Here is a 21,760-nt window from a genome sequence, read left to right as displayed (position 1 = left end):
GTGGGGGTGGGGGGAGGGGGAGGAACCTTGGCTAAACACACCCAAGAAACGTTTCCACAAGAACAGAGCAACACGTCATTCCAAGAATATGGAATGCTGTCTCCTCGTCCTAATAACAAAGGAAACACTTATTGGCCAAAAATATCTCTCTTTATCTGGTCCAAAGTAAAGCAGCATGTTCAAGAAGAGCAATCAAGCAAACACAAATGCAAGCCCAGTCAGCAAACTCTGATTGAGTATCACAGTGATAATTAAAGTATGATCTGAACCCAAAAAAATAGCCTTTATCACCACCTTTCCATCATCTACTAAATCAATTTTAAGTATTCTGTAGGATCTGACAAAGATCAGCACATTGGCCAATCTCAAAATCAAACAAGGCCCGTCTACACACCGGGGTCCACACAATAGAACCATTGCTTATGTCATACATCACCAAACTCATCACCTCCTTTAAGAGTGCCAAACTGTACAGCCGGAGGAATCGGTCAAAAAGTTCACCTTCTGACAACCATTCAGCATCCCAGAACAAAATCCTTCAACCCTTGCCAACTTGAATAGAAAATCTCATGGGCAGGAATTCCCCATGAAATTGCTTAATATTATTTTCCATACAGCCATGGCCCATACCATGAGAAGTCCTAACTCTATTGACATCACAACCATTACAGCCAACACCATTTAACAAATTATAATTTCAGGAAGATAACGTTTTCATTACTACATCTCCATGACTATATTGCGAGCAGTGCCTTGTTCATGGACAGAAGAAAGAAACACCGGATCACCCAACCTCCTAGGCCTGCACACAAAATTCCATTTCACTAAAGTAAACTTGCACCTCTTTGATTGATCATCCACTACATCCACAAGAAGTTTAATCTTTTCCATTCTCTTAAATTGCAGCCCAAAAGAAGGATTTAAGATGATTTCTCTGATGTTATCCTTTCGTTTGTATTTTTTCCCCCTTTATTTTGTTTGCACCGAATACACAGATAGCATGAATATATGTTAGCTTTATGAATGTCATGTATTGATTTCCAAATTTGGTGACCTTTTCTCCCCCAATCTTCATGTGAAAAGCACCAAAAATAAAAAATAAAAAGACCTGTTAATATATTTTCTTGATGAACTGTAAAAATGTATATTTGAAACAAAATTGATTATAATTTTTTTGTAAAAGTTAGCTTTTAAATATTCAATTTTATACTTATCAAGTAAACATAAGTATTCATTTTTTTATTGATCCAAAAATTACTTAATTTTAGTGTTTCCACATCTTCTGAATGAAAATAGCATGTATAAAATGTTCATGTAAAGTCTTGATGCATAAACCTTCAGAAATTTTTTTAGGAATTTTTTGAACTTCTTTTGGCCAGGATAGGCCAGGACAAAGTTTTCCTCATTGGATCCACAGGTCATTCCTATATTGGATTACGATTGTTCAGCACCAATCAAGTCCCGATTCCAACCCCTAACTCTTGGCTCAAAGTTCTTAAAGCCAAAAGTTTCACATCAATATTGCAATTTGCGAATAATTTTCTTGTACTTGAGGAGGACATGCAGCCTTTACCCAAGACGGTGGCCAGGCGCCTTGTCGGTTAGGCTAGTCCTCGGTCACATACGCATTCACATACCAGGAGAATACATGTAAAAGATGATATTAAAGGGGTTTTACATGAAAAATATGAAATTTTAATATTTTAAGGTGTAACTTTAGGGGGTTTAGATATAAACCAAGGGATTTTTATCTTTTTTGATCCTTTTCCAACATTTTTATTTGCATATGTACAGAATTCTGATACAGTGCACTACATGGAATCATGCATTGAAAAAAAAATACAAGACAAAACAAAAAGAGAAGAAAAGAGGGCTGAGACGCAGAACACAATTGACAATTTTCAAGCCCTAGACTCTTCTCCCCCACAAGCACTCCGTCGGCTTCTTCTTCCGGCAGCGGCAGCCTGCTACTTATTTTTTTCTTCTTTTCCACAGCAATAGTGGTGCCAGTAGCTTCTGCTGTTTATTCTTCTGCACTTTTTTTTTTCTTCCCTTCTTTTCTGGTTCTTTTTCTTTTCCAGTAGCGATGGTGGTGCCAATCACTACTGCTCTGCTGCTGCTTTTTTGTCTCCAGAAGTGGAAGACATGTTATTTAGCCTGGATTTTTTTTTCATAAATCCAGAGTTTTTACTTCTCCCTCCCTTCCCCCAACCACCCCCCCCCCCCCACCAAAAAAAAACCCAACATGCATATTTTTACCCTATGTATCAACCTTTCTCAAAGGAGTCCCATATCAAATCTTCATCCAGGCAAATAAGAGTATCTTCTCCCAAAATAATCCACCCAAGGCTACACAAGTTTAAGAGCGTGAATACATTCTAAACCATAGTATCAGATACTATGTGATGCAGGATGCAAAACAGGCACCGTCTGAGAAAGTAAACAATTCCAAATGGGCATAAAACCAAGGATCAACGGATCAAGGTCAGGATCAAAACTCAGATCAATCTCTAGTTCTCAACTGATACAGATCAAATCCAAGAAGGATCAGCCAATCCTTCCAATGGATCACAAGATCCAACATTTTGATAAATAAAAACTAAAGATAAAAAGCTCATTCTCAATCCAGGCATACGGCCTCTCTTATTCTTCTCCATCTCTTTCTTCTTCTTCTTCTTAAAACACTACTCAGCTCATTGGAGATATCAAGTGATTATTTGGATTGGTATTGATCTCCATAGATCTTCCAATAGCTGCTCCACTACTGACTTTCCAGCCAGATCAACTAAATCAACGGGTCCACCTTCACAAGCCATATGACGGAGTTGAAGATGCAATCACTAAGCAATCCATTATCCACCAGCAGCCGCATCTTCGAGCACAGGATCTGAACCAGCCAAGCAGGAGTTGGTGTTCTTCAGCGCACTGGAGAAATTGTTGGCCAAAGATCAGATCATCCTCCCAATCTCATAAGAGAGGACTGACAATGGAAGTAATAGAGCATATAATGCTGATGAAGTTGGCAGTGCACATAATGCTCTGGATTGAACTGTAGATTATGTTGCAGTATTAGGAGGGACAAAGAAGAGGAAAGGGGTTTCGCCAAAAGAGTAAAGAGGTTGCGACCTAATGGAGGGAATTGAGGTGCTCCCAGGGGAGATGAAGTTGTTTTAATTTGATTCCACAAAAGGCTCCACTGTTTCCCGTGAAGATGATAACGGAAGGGACAGCATGGAAGAAGATGGAACTTTTTTTCTGGGAAAGAGTGGGGGTTAATAGTTTTTGTTTCGAATTTAGAATCATGATAAGATTCCATCAAGATGGGTAGTTATGCTATGCCATGTTACTCCCTCCACCCTCATGCTTCCTATCCATGGTGCATTGCTTCCATCCCATCAGGATTAGAAAGCAAGTCTGGCTAGCTTCCAGCAAAAATCACAGCAGTGACAACTTCAGCAACTTGTGTTTGAGAGGAAGAGAAGGGTGGATTAGGGATTTTGAACTTTGAAGGGATTCCCAAGAAACGCAGACACACACACACACACACACACACACAGTAGTAAAAAATAAACAAATAAATCAACAAGTAAGAGAACACCAGGTTGCACTATTTCAAACTCCAAAGAAATCAAATCCATTCACAAGGAACATCAAAGTTCTTGTGTGTGTGTACGAGGGAGGGGGGAATAATCTATTTATTCAGTAATAACCTATGAATAAACCTTACCTGGAAGATGATACTTTCCCGAAAAAGATCAGATAACTCCCGTCATTGATCTCTCCTTGAGGATTTTGTAGATCAGCATATGTTCGAGGAAACAGGTGTAGCAATTTCCGTGTCTATAAATAAACAGGAAAAAAAATGAGATGAGATGATGATTTAAATATCACGTCACACCGTTCGTCACATAATCATCTCACGTCACACCATTTGTCACATAATCTTTAATATAACCCACCGTATGAATACCACACTCTTCAAGCTGATGACGAAGCTTTTTGCTTAATCCTGGTAAACAACTGATAGGCTTATCAAGAATCAGCTCAACAGATGCTCCATTTTGCTGTGTTTCAAGCCCTATATGAGTTGAAGATTCCTCCACCATAACTTTAGAATCTGAATTTCCAACATCCTCTAAAGCCATTGACTGAGGATGTGAAGTCAACATGAAAGAATTTCTGTCATCCAGTGATGATGATGAGTTCCCATTTGAAAGTGAAAGATCCAATGAAGGCCATGTTTCTCTTATTGCATCATCTTCACTCCATTTCTCTTCCAAAGAACTCGGGAGAAATCCACCAAAGCTTTCATCTGGTAACAGGTCAACTCTTCCCATTTGACAAGTGGTCCCATCATACAATTCAATAACTGAAGAACTACCCAAAGTGATAGATGGAAATCTTTTACTGGCTAGTGAAGCATCAAATTCATCCATTACATCTTTTGGATCTAGAATAGATTCCCTTCGAGCTCTTTCATTCTCAATTAAGTCATGTACATTGTTATGCCCCATCAAGACAGAAACCTAAAAGGAAAAGAAAATTAGAAATTTTTTTAACAAATCATACTCAAAAAGAAAAGCAATATTACACGTGTATGCTTGCAACAGAATGAGCTCATTTAAAAACTCGAAAAGACAACAATCATATTTCTTTAATAAGCAAGAAGACTACAACATTTTTCAAAAAAAAAAAAAAAAAACTTAATCAAATGAGCATGAGGGGCATTAGTAAGCTCTTTAGCTTTTATGTCTGCACAACACTATATGAGCAAACAGTATTTGGTGCCAAACTCTTCTTCTTCTTTCCACCAAATGAATTGCCAAAATTCATTAGGATTGAAAACAATTGGTGGATGGCCGGTTAGAAGATGAGAAGAACTCTGAGAAGAGCCTCAGAATTGCAGTGGAAGAGGAAGCACATGCTCACACACTTTCACAGAGCACAAACCCCAATCAATTTTCTTATTCAAATCACCTTGTCCAATGTTGGGTACATGCAAGTATTTAAAGAGAAAACCAAAGACTCCTACTTAGAATCTAAAACTGAAACAACTTGTAACCAAACTCTATCACCTACGTTTCCTACCCAAAACAAACATGAGAAAATAAAAGACACAATATTAAACTAAACTACTCCCAACCCTTGTTAGACCAAAAGCCCAGGTTAAACCGGTTCTTTCTGGCTTTGGGATGTGATGCTCATTCAACGAGGCAAGTACTACTGCATCACCAAAACTGTGAATGGCCAGGTCTACAAGCTTTACATATGTATCACTATTAGCCTATTTCATGGATGGACCATGTACAAAATCAGAAGCAATAAAGACCTCGCATCATACAATTGGAAACAACCATCTAAGGCATTACCTGACCTTGGCCTCCAAAAAGACGTGATGCCCCAGGCTACACAATGTCTTTGCCTTCTGAATTAAGTGTGTCAATCACCAAGGTATCTGTACATTCCTGGAAGCCAATTTAAAACCAAAGCTGAGTCTTCCTCCACCACTAGGTCCTTCCACAACTGAGAGCCAAATATAGACAGCCGCTCGATCAAAGCCTTCACCTCTGCCATTACAGAATCTGCTAGCCCAGTGGGACCCAAATACAGTAATAAAATGATCTATAAATGCTCCACCAATCCCTGCAAGTCCTGGGTTGCATAAGCTGCTAGCATCGAAATTTAATTTTAGCAAGGAGCTATATGAAGCCACCTATTCATATAATATCATTTCCTTGTCAAGATCTTACCACTCTTCCCCACTCCCTCAAGATGTAGTAAAAAGGAATACCCTTGAAACTCTCTTGGCTAGTTGCCCAATGGGACACTCAGATCATGACAATCTCGTATAGTTTGCATTCCATCCTACTCTCGTCCCTACAAATTCAACTACTCCTTTCCTCCCACATGCTCCAAATAATATCCATAAAGGTGTATCTCCATAGTGTCTTCCCTCTTGTACCATAAGTGATAGAATTCCAAAACCAAGCTAGGTCAAGGATATCAGAAGAAGGTCCACCAAACACCGAACAGCCCTAAGAAGTAGGACCACACCTCCTTCGCAAAATCACAATGAAGAAAGAAATGATTTAAAAATTCCACATCATTCCTTGTTCCTACTAAGTTGACACATTTGAGATTGAAGGGCCATGATGCAGACTGTAGATAGAATCATAGAAAGAAAAAGCAATGGTTTAGTTCATCAACAACAACAACAACTCATCCTTACAACACAACACAACACAACTCAGCCTTATCCCAACTTAATGGGGTCGGCTACATGGATCCAGAAGAGGAAGAAGAAGAAAAAAAAAGAGAAAAGAGAAAAGAAACACAGCAAAGCCACACCTTTAGGACATCCCACCTACAAACGATCAGCAACACGGATCTTTGCCATCCAAACAGCTCTGATTGATGTCATACTAGGATCAAGACCTAGCTTCTGCATGTATTTCCTTACCAACTCATCAATGATCATTTTCGGCTTGCCACTAGCCCTTTTAGCTCCATCCATTTGGATCTGATCACTCCTGCGTACTGGAGCATCCAAAAAAACTCCTTTGGACATGTCCAAACCACCTTAAGCGACATTCTAGGAGCTTGTCCTGAATCAGGGCAACTCCCAAATCAGCTCTAACCCAGTCATTCCTCACCCTATCTCTCCAAGTTTTGCCACACGTCCAACTCTGCCACACTCAATTTATCTATATTACCCTTCTTGACTGCCTAATATTCTACTCCATACATCAGAGCCGGTCTTACAACTATCCTATAGAATTTTCGTTTAACCTTTAGAGGAATACGTCAATCACACAACACTCCAGATGCACCTCTCCATTTCATCCCTCCTACTTTAATTCTATGAGAAACATCATCGTCTATCTCACCTTCCTTGTTTATGGTTGACCCCAGATGTCTAAAATAGTTACTTTACAGGATCTCTCTCTCCTCAATTTTCACCACTTAGTTATCCATTCTCAATCGACTAAAGTTACATCATCTACTCCATCTTCGTTTTACTTATGTTAATGCCACTTGATTCCAATGTATATCTCCATAACTCCAACTTATCATTAATGCTTGCCACTGTCTCAGCCACCAATACAATATTATCAGCAAAAAGCATACACCACGAAACCTCTCCTCGAATGTTCATTGTTAAATCATCCATGATAAGAATAAACAGATAAAGGTTTAATGCAAACCCTTGATGTAACAAATCTCACACTAGTCACCACGCCCCCATACATGTCCTTAATTATTTCCACATATTATTAACTTGACACCCTTTTCTTCTTCAATACATACCAAATTAACTCTCTAAGGACTCTGTCATAGGCCTTTTCTAGATCGATGAAGACGATATGGAGATCTTTCTTGTAGGTTCTAGATTTTTCCATAAGCCTCTGTAGTAGGTAAAATTGCTTCCGTCGTGGATCTCGCAGGCATAAAACCGAATAAATGTGATCAGTTACATGGATCCAATCAAAGACATCAAAATAAAAAGAAACGTTAAAAGGAAACAACATAAATCAATAAAAACTCACCTAATTGGGGTCAGGTACGTGGATTATAACCCTCCAATCGGATCTATCCAACATCATACTTGTTACAATACCTAAACGATGCATGTATTTCCTCATTACACCTCCTTTGATCATTCTAGGTCTGTGCTCTTTTAGATTTCAATCTGAATCAAATCACTCCTTACTGGCACATCCTTTGGTCCCTGTTGAACATGACCATACCACCTCAAACGGCTTTCTCAAAGCTTATCATGAATCAGGGCAACTTCCAAATCAGCCCTAATATGGTTATTCCTTTATCCTTCCTAGTTTTTCTGCACATACATCTCAGCATCCTCATCTCTGCTACACATAGCTTATCGATATAACACTTCTTAACTACCCAGCATTCTGCCCCGTACACCATAGCCAGTCTAACGATTGTCCTATAGAACTTTCATTTAAGCTTTAAAGGAATAAATCTGTCCCACAACACCTCAGACACACCTTTCCACTTCATCCATCCCACTTTACTCCTCTGTGAAACATCATCCTTTATCTCCTTTATCTATAATTGACCCAGATACTTAAAATGATCACTTTGCAGCACCTCTCTCTCTCTTCAATCTTCACCATTTCATTATCCATTGTAGTGAGACCAAAGTTGCACATCATAGACTCTGTCTTCGTTCTACTTAGCTTAAAACCTCTTGATTCAAAGGTTAATCTCCACAGCTCCAACTTACTGTTAATCACAACTTTTGTCTCGTCCACCAAAACAATATCATCAGCAAATGGCATACACCACGAAAACTCGTCTCGAATTTTCTTTGTTAAATCATCCAACCTGTGGGCTGTGGCACAACAGTTAAGTTGCACTATTTCAACGTGTTGGTCACAGGTTCAAAACTTGGAAACAACCTCTTCTACGAAGCCGAGGGTAACGTTATGTCGTTATGTACATTTTCCGCTCCTAGACCCTACAGTAGCTGGAGCCTTGTGCACTAAGTTGCTCTTTTTTCATTTTTTTTTTTTTTAACATCCATGATAAGAGCAAACAAATAAAGGCTTAAAGCAGATTCTTGATGTATCCCAATTGTATACAGGTGTTAGTGGCAACAAGATCCAGGGGTTTTGCATGTGTTCCCAGGGATAAAGCCGAAGAAGTCGTTCGCATAGATTGTAAGCAAGCAGGCACGAGACCAGGTGATATGGTTCTGACCATTGAGCTTGATTGGACCAGAGTGGAGAGAGAGTCGGTTGCTTGGACAACAACCATCTTGCACCCCGGAGGAGATACCATTGTTGGTATCATCCGTCACAATAGCCATGGCTTAGAAGGGAGGCATGCGTGGAGGCTGTAGGAGAAAATGGAAGCTGGTAGCGATGACACCTACAGTGAGGCGCAGCAACCAAAAGGGTTGTGGCGAGGAGGCACAAGGTGCTCTAGGCGCGAGCAGGTGTGGCGAAGGAATCAAGAGTGGCGGCAGCGGAGGCAAAACGGCACTAGAGGCCCGAGGCTTGACGACAAGAGGTGTGGAGGCGTGACAACACAAGCGGCGAGAGATGTGGAGGTGTGATGGTGCAAGCAACGTAAGGCACGGCTAAGCTAGGTTGGAGGCACGACGACGTTAGGTCACAAATGTGCATCAACAAAGGGAGTTGCAATAGGTTAAGGTTAGTCGTGCATGGAACGGGGTTTAGTCTACTATGCTAGATTGGGAGGCGAGGGCCCCCAAGGGGGGAGAAGAAAATAAAAAATTAAGGTTTTTTACTTTGATACCAAGTAAAAAATCAGAGGTTTGAGAATTATTCAACTTGTCAGTAGTGACAGAGGTTACCTTTATTTAAAAGAGGGTTACAACCAAATAAAGAAAGTAGGGTGCCCCTGACTAAGCACCCCTATCTATAAGAGTTACGAGTCTATGATAAATAGTAAAATAACCAAGGTAAATAATAAACTAACTATGGTCATCTCAACAGTAATCAATCTCACATATATAAATAAAGCATGGCCTTTGTACTTCATGTCCCTAACCTCTGTGCTAATTTACTTTCAAATTATCGTCTCACTGTTGACCTGAACTGTTGTGTTCACTTTTATGCTATGCTTTGTCTTTTAGAATCTGGTAACAGGAGCAACAATTGGATGTGGCAAGGTATATGATGGACTGTACCACTTGGGCGGATATTAGTGTGACATCTTCCCATTTCAGCTCACACTTCCGTACAAACAGTGCTCCTAGTCAGTTACATCAGTGGCCGCCGACTTGATCATCCTTCCTTTCGGGTTTTAAGTCATTTATTTCCTTCCTTAATAAAGCATTGTAATGTGGATAAGTTTGCTTGCGACATCTGTGAACTTGCTAAACACACTAGGTCTCCTTATTTTCCTAGTGATAATAAAGCATTATTCCTTTATTATTCATTCAGATTTATAGGTGCCTTTTAAGATTGATGCTCGGGGTGGGTTAAGATGGCGTATCACATTTGTTGATAACTGTACTCGTCTGACTTGGGTTTATCTTCTCCAGTATAAGTCCAAGACTTTCTGTTTTTCTAATATGATCAAGACCTAGTTTAAAGCCCAGGTTTAGATTCTGAGGAGTGATAACGGGACAAAATACAAAGATAGTTCCTTCATCCAATACCTTGATGAACATGGGATTTTGTCTCAAACCTCATTTGTTCGTACACCAAAACAAAATGGTATCCCATAATGAAAAATCGGCATTTCCTTGATGTTTACCACCCAAGTTCCTAAATTCTATTAAGGTGATGCAGTCCTTGCCGCTACTTTCCTTATAAACCATGTTCCCTCCAATGTCCTAGACTTCAAAACCCCAATTAGTCTTCTCCCAGATCCCTCTCTTGCTTCTCACCTTCCTCCTAGGGTATTCGGATGTGTGTGCCTTACTCAGAACTCTCTCCCTCTCGGTTGAAATTAGATCCAAGAGCTCTACGTTGTATCTTCCTTAGGTACTCTACTTCTGAAAAGTGATAAAAATGTTATCATCCTCCCTCCCGTCGCTTATTGGTCACCATGGATGTCACATTCATGAATATGAGTCCTATTAACAGTCTTCTCTTCAAGGGGAAAGTGTTGAAGAAGAGCTTTCCTTCTCTAGTTATTGATACTGTTCGACTTCAGGGGGAGATAAAAATTGATGGTGCCACTAGAAGGGAAAAATATGAGATTCCACAAGCATCAAAAAAGAGGGATCTGCTTAATCTCAATGGAAAGATACGCACATCTTAAATCAACCTTGTCAATCTATGCTCTTGGATCCAGCTCCTTCATCTCAAACATCAAGTAATCCTTCTTCATCTGATGATGCTCCTATTACTATTAGAAAGGGAGTCAAAGCATGCACCCAACACCATATCACTCATTTTGTCTACTATAAATCATTGTCTCCTTCCTATCGTGCCTTTGTCACCTCTTTGTCCTCTATTTGTATCCCATGGGGTTGGAAAGACACTGTCACAAGTGGAAAAATTCTTTGGAGGAAATGCAAGCTTTGAAGAAGAATGGAACCTGGGGCTAGGAGTTTGTTCCTCGTCCTGAGGAAAGAGGTCAGTAGGTTGTAAATGGGTGTTCACAATAAAGCACAAGGAAAACGGGACAATTGAGAGATATAATGCAAGATTGGTTGCCAAGGGTTCACCCAAACCTATGATATTGATTATTGACTACCAAGACACCCTTGCCCCTATTGCAAAGATGAACTTTACTCAATCTCTACTCTCCTATGCTGCAAATCTCGGATGGAGTCTACAACAACTTGATATGAAGAATGCATTCCTCAATGGTCACCTAGAAGTATGGTTTTAAGTATCGGTGCGTATTGTGCCGTTTCGGCCGATACGTATCGGTATCGGTAGGCATTGGCACGATACATACCGATACACTACAAGGAATTTTTTGACCCTCTTTGTGTATCGGTACCGATACATACGATACTCCATGATACGAACTTTTGAAAACCTAAAAATTCCTGTGAGTATTGATACGTATCGCAGTGTATCGTACAGTATCATACCGATATGGTACGATGCGGCTACTTAAGTGTGGAATCTGCCTTTTTTGTTTGAAACAAACACTTCAAACTCTCTTACCATTTACCAACAGTTTTCTATATTTCTCTTCTTTCTTCCCCTTTGATTCACACACCTTTTTGGAGACTCAAATGGTAAACTGAAGGAAACATTGTGGAAGTGAATGGCTCAAACAAGACAAGGATGGTGTAACTCAACCAAATAGTGATGATGATGATCAAGACAAGGATGGTGTTGGTGGTGGTGGTGGCGGTGGCCAAACTTATGTACCAGTACATTTCACAGAAGAGGCTGCATTTACACATGCAACCCAAGATAGTCATCATGGTGCTCGCATACAACCAAAGTCTTATAATCGGAGGGGTAGGCAATCCCACAATCCGAGTGCTACTGATGCATTATGAGTAGCATGGAGTCAATGAGCATTAGTTCAGATCCCGCTGGTTCCTCATCCGGACATGGACACCATTTATCTTCAGATGCATCTTCAGGCTATGGATATGGGACTTATGCAGGACAATCATTTGCCAATCCAAAGCAGTACAGAAGTTCAGATCATACTGGTTCCTCATCCGGACATGGACACCATGTTTCTTCATGTGCTTCTTCAGGCTATAAATATGGGACTGATGCAGGACCAACATTGGCCACTCCTGAGCAGTTCAGAAGATTCTATAATGAATGGGAGACCCACTACCATAAATATTTCGACTGGGGTAAATATTGTGCCTATATTCGACGAGTGCAGAACATCATATTAGTTGCTCATATTGAAGAAGAAGGACCTAGCCAAGGATTTGAACCACCACGATACTCTTCATGGCACTCATCACAGTGCCAATGGCAATGATGAAAGAAAAAACTGTAAGAAACCTCATCATTTTGAACATTTTCAACTCAATATATTTGTCTATCAATACGATACCCTCTACTTAAGTATTTATGCATTCTACATGTTATATATAGCTTTTTTTAATTTTTTTTTATGCAAAAGTGTATAAAAATGTGTTCCCTATCCATTTATGTGTATATCTTTAGCGTATCTTAGCATATCTCCGATACGATACAATACCTCCGATACGTATCTTAATTTTGATCGACCGATATTGCGACCTATACCGATACTTTAATCCTTGCCTAGAAGGAGTATATAGACATTCCCCCAAGCTTTTCCTCATCGTCTACAGTTGGCAAGGTGTGTAGATTACGGAAGTCCCTCTATGGTCTCAAGTAGTCACCGAGAGCTTGGTTTGGAAGGTTCCAGAAAGCCATGCCATAGTTGCTACAGTTTGGTTACAAACAAAGACATGCTGATCATACCTCGTTTCCTTAAAAACAAGAATGGAAAAATCACTACTCTTATTGTTAATGTAGACGGCATAGTTATAACAGAGGATGATGATGCAAAAATCTCCTTGTCGAAAACCTAATTGTCTACAAAGTTTGAGACCAAGGATTTTGGCCGCCTCAAATATTTTCTGGGGATTGAAGTAGCCCGTTCAGATAAAGGGATCTTCATTTACCAAAGAAAATATATCTTCAATCTTCTCAATTAGACAGTAATGCTAGTTTGTAAACCTACAGAGTCTCCTAGAGGTTGACCACCAACTTAGCTGCAAAAGGGGTGAATTGGTAGACAACGAAAGATTTCAGCATCTTGTGAGTAGATTGATATACCTCTCCCATACCCGGCCAGATATTGTTTCTGTTGTTGGTGTTGTCACTTGTCAATCCTTTCCTACATGATCCCCAGAACAATCATCTTAAGGATGTAGATCGGATACCGAAGTACTTAAAATCAGCACCAGGAAAAAAATGGCAATCTGAAGCTGGAATGCTTTACTGATGGTGACTAGGACAGTTCCATTGATGATTGGTGCTCTGATTCAGGATATTGTTCATTCCTCGATGGTAATTTGGTTACTTGGAAAAGCAAGAAACAACCAGTCGTATCCAAATTCCAGATCCAGTTCAAAAGCAGAGTGCTAAGCTATGGCACAAGGTGTGTGTGAACTTATCTGGCTCAAAGTGCTACTGAGTGATCTAGAGGTAACATTTGAATAACCCATGAGGCTCTACTATGATAATAAAGCAGCAAACGAAGCATATTGAGATTGACAAACAATTCCTCAAGGAGAAACTTGAACAAGGCTCAATTTGTATTCCATTTGCCACTTTAGAGAACCAGCGAGCTGATGTGTTTACTAAGGAATTGACTTTTAAGTCATTCCATCCAATTGTATTCAAGTTGATCATGCTAGATATCTATGCACCAACTTGAAAGAAAATGTTAAGGATAGACTAGATGAATAGGCTGTCTAGATTCAGTGTATGTTAGGATAAGATTGTTGACTCAAACTTACCTAACTTACCATTTATGTAATCAATCTCATAAAATCATGGCCTCTGTCATCTAAGATAAGTCAAATCATTCTCTCAATCTCTTCTTCTCAACTCTTGATTTTCTGATTATTACCAAAAGACCCTCACTTTTTTAAGTCCATTCATATCCTTTCTATTTTATTTTAGATCCAAAAAAGCCCTCCACTTCTAAACTTCAATTCCAGTTTGACCCCCTCCCTTGTAACTTTACATAAGGTGCTGGACTGTTACAGAAATTACAGAATTGCCATCAATTCTATTATTTGATTTGTTTGTCACTTGGGTGTGCCCATAAGTGATCCGACCAAAGTTTCCGAAACCCAGATTGCACGCATCAAGGCCTGTTAGGTCGTCTCCTCTAAAACCTGTCACATGCATTTGTTTTCTCAAGACAAATCTCCCTGTCAGAATCTTGTCTTTGGTGGAGTTGGGACTTACCAAATTTTTTTGAGTGAATTGTAAAATGCATTAAAAGGAGGAGGGGAAATATAGCCCCAAAAGGGATACAAAAACCTAATAGGGCATCAAACAGGGCCCATATGGTCTCAACAAACTTCAATAGGCCCAACCTGAGGAGGAAGGCAAATCAGTCCAAACTGGGAAGAGAACCACAGTCCCTAACCCTAACATCTCGACACAACATTTCCCAACCGCCAACACGAAGGAGCACCGCTGGTGAAGAGGCAGCCATGATGGAGCGCTGGCCTTACGAAGTGCCTCGGCCAAGCAGTCAGCTGGCATAGACGGAGGAGTCTCCAAGGCGAGAAGGCGCCGGCCTTCTGAGGGCACCAGAGTGGCTGCCAACCGAGAATAGCACAGTGATTGGTGTCAAAGAGGCATACCAACAAACCAAAAGGTAGGTTCCCAATGGCCGGCAAGCCCCCAAGGCAAGCAGACAACAAGGGTGAAGGCTGAAGCTACAAGCAGGCAGGCAGACAGACCAAGCGAGCCCGGCATCCGGAGGGGAGACGACCAACGGGACCGCAGACCTGGTGAGAGTGGCGTCCAAAAGGGCTACGGGCATGGCAAGCAACTACCAAGAGGTAGAACCAGAGAAGCAAACAAACAAGCCTAAATACCAACCGGAAGGTTGTACAGCAAGCCTGGCGAGAGAGGCGTCCAAAGGGTAGCAAGCCTATCGGGAAGGTGACCGAGAAGCAGCTAACCTAGAAGTGGCCAGCACCAAGTCATCAACAAGCCCCCGCAGGGCAGGCAGCCGGTAGAAAGATGAGCCGACTAGTTGCAACAGCCTCCACACCGATCAAGATCACTATTAGCAAAATCACGTTTAAACGTTTAAAACTCCGTTTTAAACACGTTCTCGTTTTGTACCATTTAAAACACTTTTTCCCGTATGTTTCTCAATGATACTTAAAAAAACAGCAAACGGCAAGCATTTCCGTTCTAAACACATTTAAAACTCGTTTAAACACGTTTCCGCTTTTTGGCCTTTTTCAAGACTTAACTTGTTGAACATAATGTCTACTTAATTGACCATATCTTTCTCTCCCGAACTCTGATCCACTTGATTCGTTCGCCGAATTGAATCTAACTCAATGACCTATATTTCTCATGAAACCTTCAACTCAATATCAATGTATGGATCCCGAAATTGAGATACAAATTGATGCATTTGCTGAAAAATGTTTCTCAAGTGATGACTCCTAACTCAAACTGAACATACATTACTCCAAGAGTGTGTTGACTATGTTGACAACAATGAACAACACCATAGCCAAGCCACATTGCTTAATAAAACTTGGACATGTGTGGTGTATGAATTTAGAATTGGTAGTGGATGATATTCAATTATATATCATAAAACTTATAATGAGACATGAGATATATATGCATTAGTGTTGGATACTGTAGTTATTTTGAACATTAGATGCAAGTATTCATGTAATAATTCCTTAATTTATACGAGTATAGTACTGTTTTTTTGGTCCCGTTTGTTTAAAATCTACACGTTTAAAATCCGTACCATCCGTTTTCCGTTTTTTTCCGTTCTCTGTTTTTTTGACCGTTTATTTGACCATATCATTCAAAAAGTTTTACTGTTTCAAACCCATACTATCCGTTTCTTTTTTTTTTGCCATTCTAGCTTTTGCTAACAAGGATCAAGATAACCACCCACAAACCTTGCTCCGGTGATCGACGCTAGCAAGCGTAGGAGAAGAAGGGAAAGGGAGTGGAGGAGGAAGAAGAGAGGGCAAGAGAAGAAGAGGAAGGAGGGAGGGGGAGAAGTGCGGTGGTGGAGGAAAGGAGAGGAGGAGAAGAGGAGAAGAGAAGAGAGAGGGGGAGAAGGTGAAGGGAGAGGGAGAGAGGAGGAGAAGGAAGAAGGGAGCAGAAGGAAGAGGGCGTGAGAAGAAGAGGAAGTAGGGAGAAGGGAGGGGAGATGTAGAGAAGAGCAAAGGAGGGAGGGAGGGATTCGGAGAAGAAGAGAAGAGAGAGGGGAGGAGGCGAAGGGAGAGGGAGAGAGGAGGAAAGTGGGGGAGCAGCCCAGCCTAATGGCCAAGCTACTCCAGGTGGCATCCGTCGATAAGTTTTCCCGCTAGGGTTTCTAGAGCGAGAGCGAGAGTTTCTCAGCTATCGCTTCCTAATTGACTTCCTAAATTAACCTACTTAGAAATGGATGTTTTAAGGAAGGGTCTCTCTGTGATTTGCTCTCTTTCCTCCATTGGTGGAAGAGATGTGTGAAAAAATATTGTGTCAAATCTTTCATAAGGGTTCAAATCCCACACAACAATCAATACGAAATCCATAATGTTTACAACGTCCTCAAACTCAACATCCCTCAAAACTTTCTTGAAAGCAAAGTTCATTGGATCCCCCTTTGACTCAGTTTTGCATATCTGGGTTCCCAACACTGGAATTGGATCTCTTATGGGCCCACTCAAGAGTTAATAACTCAAATATTAAAGAATAATGCCAGTTCTGTAATTAATCTTCCCAAAAAGGGAGGCAAGTTTGTAATTAACCAGAATCTAAGAGGGGTCAATATGACATGAAAGACTAAAGGACAAAACAGGGTTTTGATTTATTGACTAAGGGTTTAACAGGAACTAAAGCTGAACTAAAGACATAAAAGAATTAAAGGCATAAGAGGGGGTAATACGGGAAAAAGGGTTTAATTAAAGGAGCACAAAACATGGGACAGATCAGTCGGAAACTCAGAACCTTGCGGAAGAGAGGCCTACTTCAGTTCTTCTCGGAAAAGTCAGAAATTCTAGGCGAAGGCTGGAAACCCTTTGGCCACTTGGTTCCAACAGCAAAATACCTCAAACAGCGAGCAAAGGGGAACGATTGGACCTGCAACTCAGATCTAGCAATGAGCAGTGTTCCAGATCTGGTTGTGGAGTAATAGCTCACAGCACAGGCTGTTTCTGGTCACGAAAACCCTGCAGTTGGGTCGCCTTAGGGAGGTGATCCTAGCCCCAAAGTTTGAAGGTGAAAACACTTGTACCAGGGAGATCCCTTTGATTCTTTTGAGCCATAATCTACCGTCCAGAACAGGGGATTCAAAGGGAGAAGGATGAACAGTAGTAACCGTGAACGAAGTAGAAGGAAGAAGAAGGAAGAGGGAAAGGAATGGGATTCTCGCACAGCACTCACACCACACTCACAGAAACTTCTCAGTCAATTCATTCAATTCTCAAAAACCTCCTCTCTAGAATCGTTTTTCAGCAATTTAAAGAACTCATTACATAAAATTGGGAACCAATTGAAAGATAGAAACTAATCTAAAATAGAAATTGATGAGGGTAAATTTCTCTAACCACAGCACGGCCAAGGAGCGTTCGAACTAATGTTGCACTGCCACCTCGGCTCCTCATCAGGCCGAGTTGCCACCTAGACATCTCATCAGGGCGAGCTACCACCTCGGCCCCGATCAGGCTGTACTACCACCTCGGCATCTCATCAGGCCGTACTGCCACCTCAGCATCTCATCAAGCCGAGCCACCACCTCGGCCCCTCATCAGTCCGAGCTACCACCTCGGCCCCCATCAGGCCATACTACCACCTCGACCTCTCCTCTGGCCGATCTGCCACCTCGGCCAGACATCATCAGGCAAGGCTCCCAGAAACGTGCTCTCATCCACTCCTACATTCAAGGAACGTAATCCTTGATCACAAGAACAGGACTCTATCCACTACACGTCATCAGAGGCATCCACTCCTCTCACAACCCACACCTCCGAAATAAGAGACGAATATTCTCGAAAGCTGCCCCAGAATCTAAAATATTCCTGGAACCAGAAAGCCATTCTCCTTAAGGACTCCACACCCAGTAGGACTCTCCACGGACTTCCCCCTTTCTCCACTCCATCAGTAGCCTATTAAATACCAAGGTAAGCCTCCATTGTGAGAATCTTTGGACTGAAAACTCTCTTGAGTATCTGCTATGGAAAAATCTGACTTAGGCATTAGAGAGTCCCCCGTCGGGTTAGCCCGGCTCTCCGCTATCTTCTCTTTTGTGCAAATCGGCTAGAGCATCAGGAGTTGCAGGAAGATCGGCTAGTCAATTTTTAATGCATCAGAAACTAACTAATTGCAAAGGAAACCTACATATCTGCTTCTAAAAAGATTTAGAAAATCAAATAAACTAAGATTGCTTCCCCTATTATCAACTGCCACCCTTGCCAGACCAAAAAATCGGTTTGGGTTGGTTGTGTCTTGGCTTAGGCCTCCATAGTGGGTCAGCTCGGTTCAGCCAAGCCAAGGCATCTGCATCACTCAGTGCCTACCATTCTAGTTTGTGCTTTCAATCTTCATCAATTTGTTATGGATTCTGTATTTTGTATGCATGCTTAGTTGATCTTGCATTGGATATGTACACCTTAACAACGTCCACAAAGAAATCTCTAGTGATCAGGGTTTCTACATTAATGCCAAAGAGAAGATTGATTCTTTTCATGAAAATGTAATGTGAACATCTCACAACTATAAGTCAATTTGTGAAATGACTCAAAGCAGTTCATTTTTTCTGACTTGTTGCACTGTGCTCCTTTCCTTTAACTTTCTCTTTCCTCTTTTTATCTCTGATGGGATCCATGAACCAGACCCCATTCAATTGAGAGAAGGCTGAGTTGTCTATATGTGCTACAACCAATTTGACTGGGATGCTTTTGAAATTTCTTGAGCTTACTCCACATTCATGTGTAAGTACACAACATTGGGTGGGATAATTGTTAGTTATGTTATAGGTTATCCATACAAGGATAAAACATTAGTATGGTTCCCTATCATGAAGCTTCAAGCAAGCATAGAGCGTCAGCTAACAAATGAGAACCTTGCTGTGTAATTGCTAGCCTGATAGGTCCAGGAAAGATCAGAGCAGATTCACCAAATTGTATGCATGCAAAGACAAAGGCAACATTCTACCTTATGGAGTAACTTTGACCGATCTGAGATACTTGCAGAGCCATAATTGTTAACTTCCTCCAACAGCCTTTTAGCAAACTTGTCACTCGATCGAGAACACAATTTTGAAAGCTTGGAGTACAGAAAATTGCTGAACCTGCAGGCAATGGTATAAGCTAAAAAGCCCAATCACGTTCTCACTTCTTGTGCATCATTCTGAGGACAGAAATTAACAAAACGCATCAAGCATTCTACCTCATTTTTCTACCAAAAGCATTCCCGTATCCTTGCTCTGCTTCAAAAGAAATTGCACTTTTCAAGTGTGTCTCATTAAAACACTGGAAAAGAAACAGTTAAAAATGTGAGAACATAAGACATCTAAGAAAACGAAAATCAAGCAAATTAACCCGGAAAAAAAAACAGCATAAATAACTAATAGTTAAAACATTGAATCAACGGAAATAAAAACAATAAAAGTTCATGATCAGCAGGACATCACAACAAGAATATCAGAATCCATTTTGACAAGAACAAATAGCAAAATATGACCATATCCAGGTTTTGGCCAGTAAGCATAAGTTAATCAAAGAATTAAAGTTCTCAGCTAGTCTAGCATCAAAAAAGAGTAGAAATAATTCTGCATAAGAAACCATCACCACAGTTGTGACAATAGTAATAGACCCATAAACATTAGAAAGGATGTAGCAATGTCTACACAGGGTTTTAAGTATCGGTGCGTATCGTACCGAATCAGCCCTTACCGATACGATGCATGGAATTTTTAAAACCCTTTCGTATCAATACGTATCCTACGATATGCACCGATACACCACCGATACACACAGATACTCACCGATACGCATTGATCACCAATACGTATTGATACTCTATGGAAAAATTAAAATCGAGTGCAATGTACGTTTCAATATGTATTGGATACATACTGATACAATACGATACGTACCGATACGGTTCGCTACAGTCATATAATGGCCAAGTTGGGTCATTTTTCAAAAAAACACGATTTTTTTAGGGGTTTTTGTTCTAAAGTTGCTGTCAGTCATATTTCTTTCTAACTATAGTGAAAATAAATCAAGGTTGGGAACAAGGATTTTACATTTATGGGACAACTACAAACCTTGAATTCTTAGTACGATACCCTCAATTTAGTGTTTATGCATAATACATGTTATCAATAGCTTTTTTTAATAATTTTTTTATGCAAAAGTGTATAAAAAAGTGTTTCTTATCCATTTATGTGCGTATCTTTAGCGTGTCTTAGCGTATCTCCAATACGATACGATACCTTCCGATACGTATCTTAATTTAGGCCAACCGATACGGCGACCGATACCGATACTTTAATCCTTGTCATGGTTTAAAGTATCTCCGATACCGATACAATACCCTCCGATACGTATCTTAAATTTAGCCGACCGATATGATACACACCGATACGATACATGGAATTTTAAAAATCCTTTCGTATCAATATATATCCTACGACACATACCAATATGCACTGATACATCACAGATACACACCAACACAATACGATATGTACCGATACTCTATGAAAAATATAAAATCGAGGTGAAATATACATTTCAGTATGTATCAATCGTATCGATGAGTATCGGTACGTATTGATGTGTATCGATACAGCGCACTACAGTCATATAATGGCCAAGATGTGTAATTTTTCAGAAAAAATGATTTTTTGAGGGGTTTTTGTTCCAAAGTTGCTGCCAGCCCTATTTCTCTCTAACTAAAGTGGAATCAAAGTTGGGAACAAGGATTTTACATTTATGGGACAACTACAAACCTTGAATTCGTAGTGCGATACTCTCAATTTAATGTTTATGCATAATACATGTTATCAATAGATTTTTTTAACAATTTTTTATGCAAAAGTGCTTAAAAAAGTATTTCTTATACATTTATGTGCGTATCTTTAGCGTATCTTAGCATATCTCCGATACGATACGATACCCTCCGATACATATCTGAATTTTAGCCGACCAATATGGCGACCGATACCGATACTTTAATCCTTGGTCCTAGCTCGTTGCTGGCCTTCCCCTAGGTTAATTTGTCCCTTTGATAGGGAATGTATTTGGGTTGATATGACTTTTGCTGGCTCCTCCATCTGCGACACTATTGGCAAGCTTGCCTTCTCTGCTACAATTACTCACCTCTAGATGGAGAGTAACACTCGTAGATGGTCTTCCAACTCCCGCTCCCAAGACAGGATTTGGAAAGCCATCTTCTTTGATGTTGCCTCAAAAACTCACTCTCTGAACTCCTCCCGATCCCGGCCAATCCACTTTTCTCTCATAAATGACCACATCATCTCTTCCTGGAGCCTTCTGCCTATCCCTCCCCCTCCCTCTTGACCCCCTCTCACCCCCCTCCCCTCCCCTCCCCTCTCCCTCTCCCTCTCCCTCCCC

General features: G+C 40.6%; 1 protein-coding gene across 3 annotated transcripts in view; it reads right to left on the bottom strand.

Moving 5' to 3' along the window:
- LOC122078478 (ATP-dependent DNA helicase homolog RECG, chloroplastic) overlaps positions 1-19,643 on the bottom strand; it is a 52,528-nt gene extending 32,885 nt beyond the window's left edge. For 2 of the 3 annotated variants that reach the window (XM_042644480.1, XM_042644492.1), the window contains exons 1-4: positions 19,566-19,643; positions 19,332-19,467; positions 3,960-4,526; positions 3,728-3,840 (exon numbers count right to left, since the gene is read on the bottom strand). In XM_042644480.1, the coding sequence (XP_042500414.1) occupies positions 3,728-3,840; positions 3,960-4,526; positions 19,332-19,467; positions 19,566-19,570 (821 nt within the window). In that variant the 5' untranslated portion in view covers positions 19,571-19,643. Of the gene's footprint in view, positions 1-3,727; positions 3,841-3,959; positions 4,527-5,369; positions 6,097-19,331; positions 19,468-19,565 lie in introns of those variants that run through there. The other variant, XM_042644489.1, reaches the window with a different exon arrangement.
- Between the last annotated feature and the right edge of the window lie 2,117 nt (positions 19,644-21,760).

This window comes from Macadamia integrifolia, chromosome 1 (assembly GCF_013358625.1).
Source record: "Macadamia integrifolia cultivar HAES 741 chromosome 1, SCU_Mint_v3, whole genome shotgun sequence".
Classification (NCBI taxonomy): domain Eukaryota; kingdom Viridiplantae; phylum Streptophyta; class Magnoliopsida; order Proteales; family Proteaceae; genus Macadamia; species Macadamia integrifolia.
Note: the sequence above shows the minus strand (reverse complement) of the source record. Positions and strands in the feature narration are given on the sequence as shown.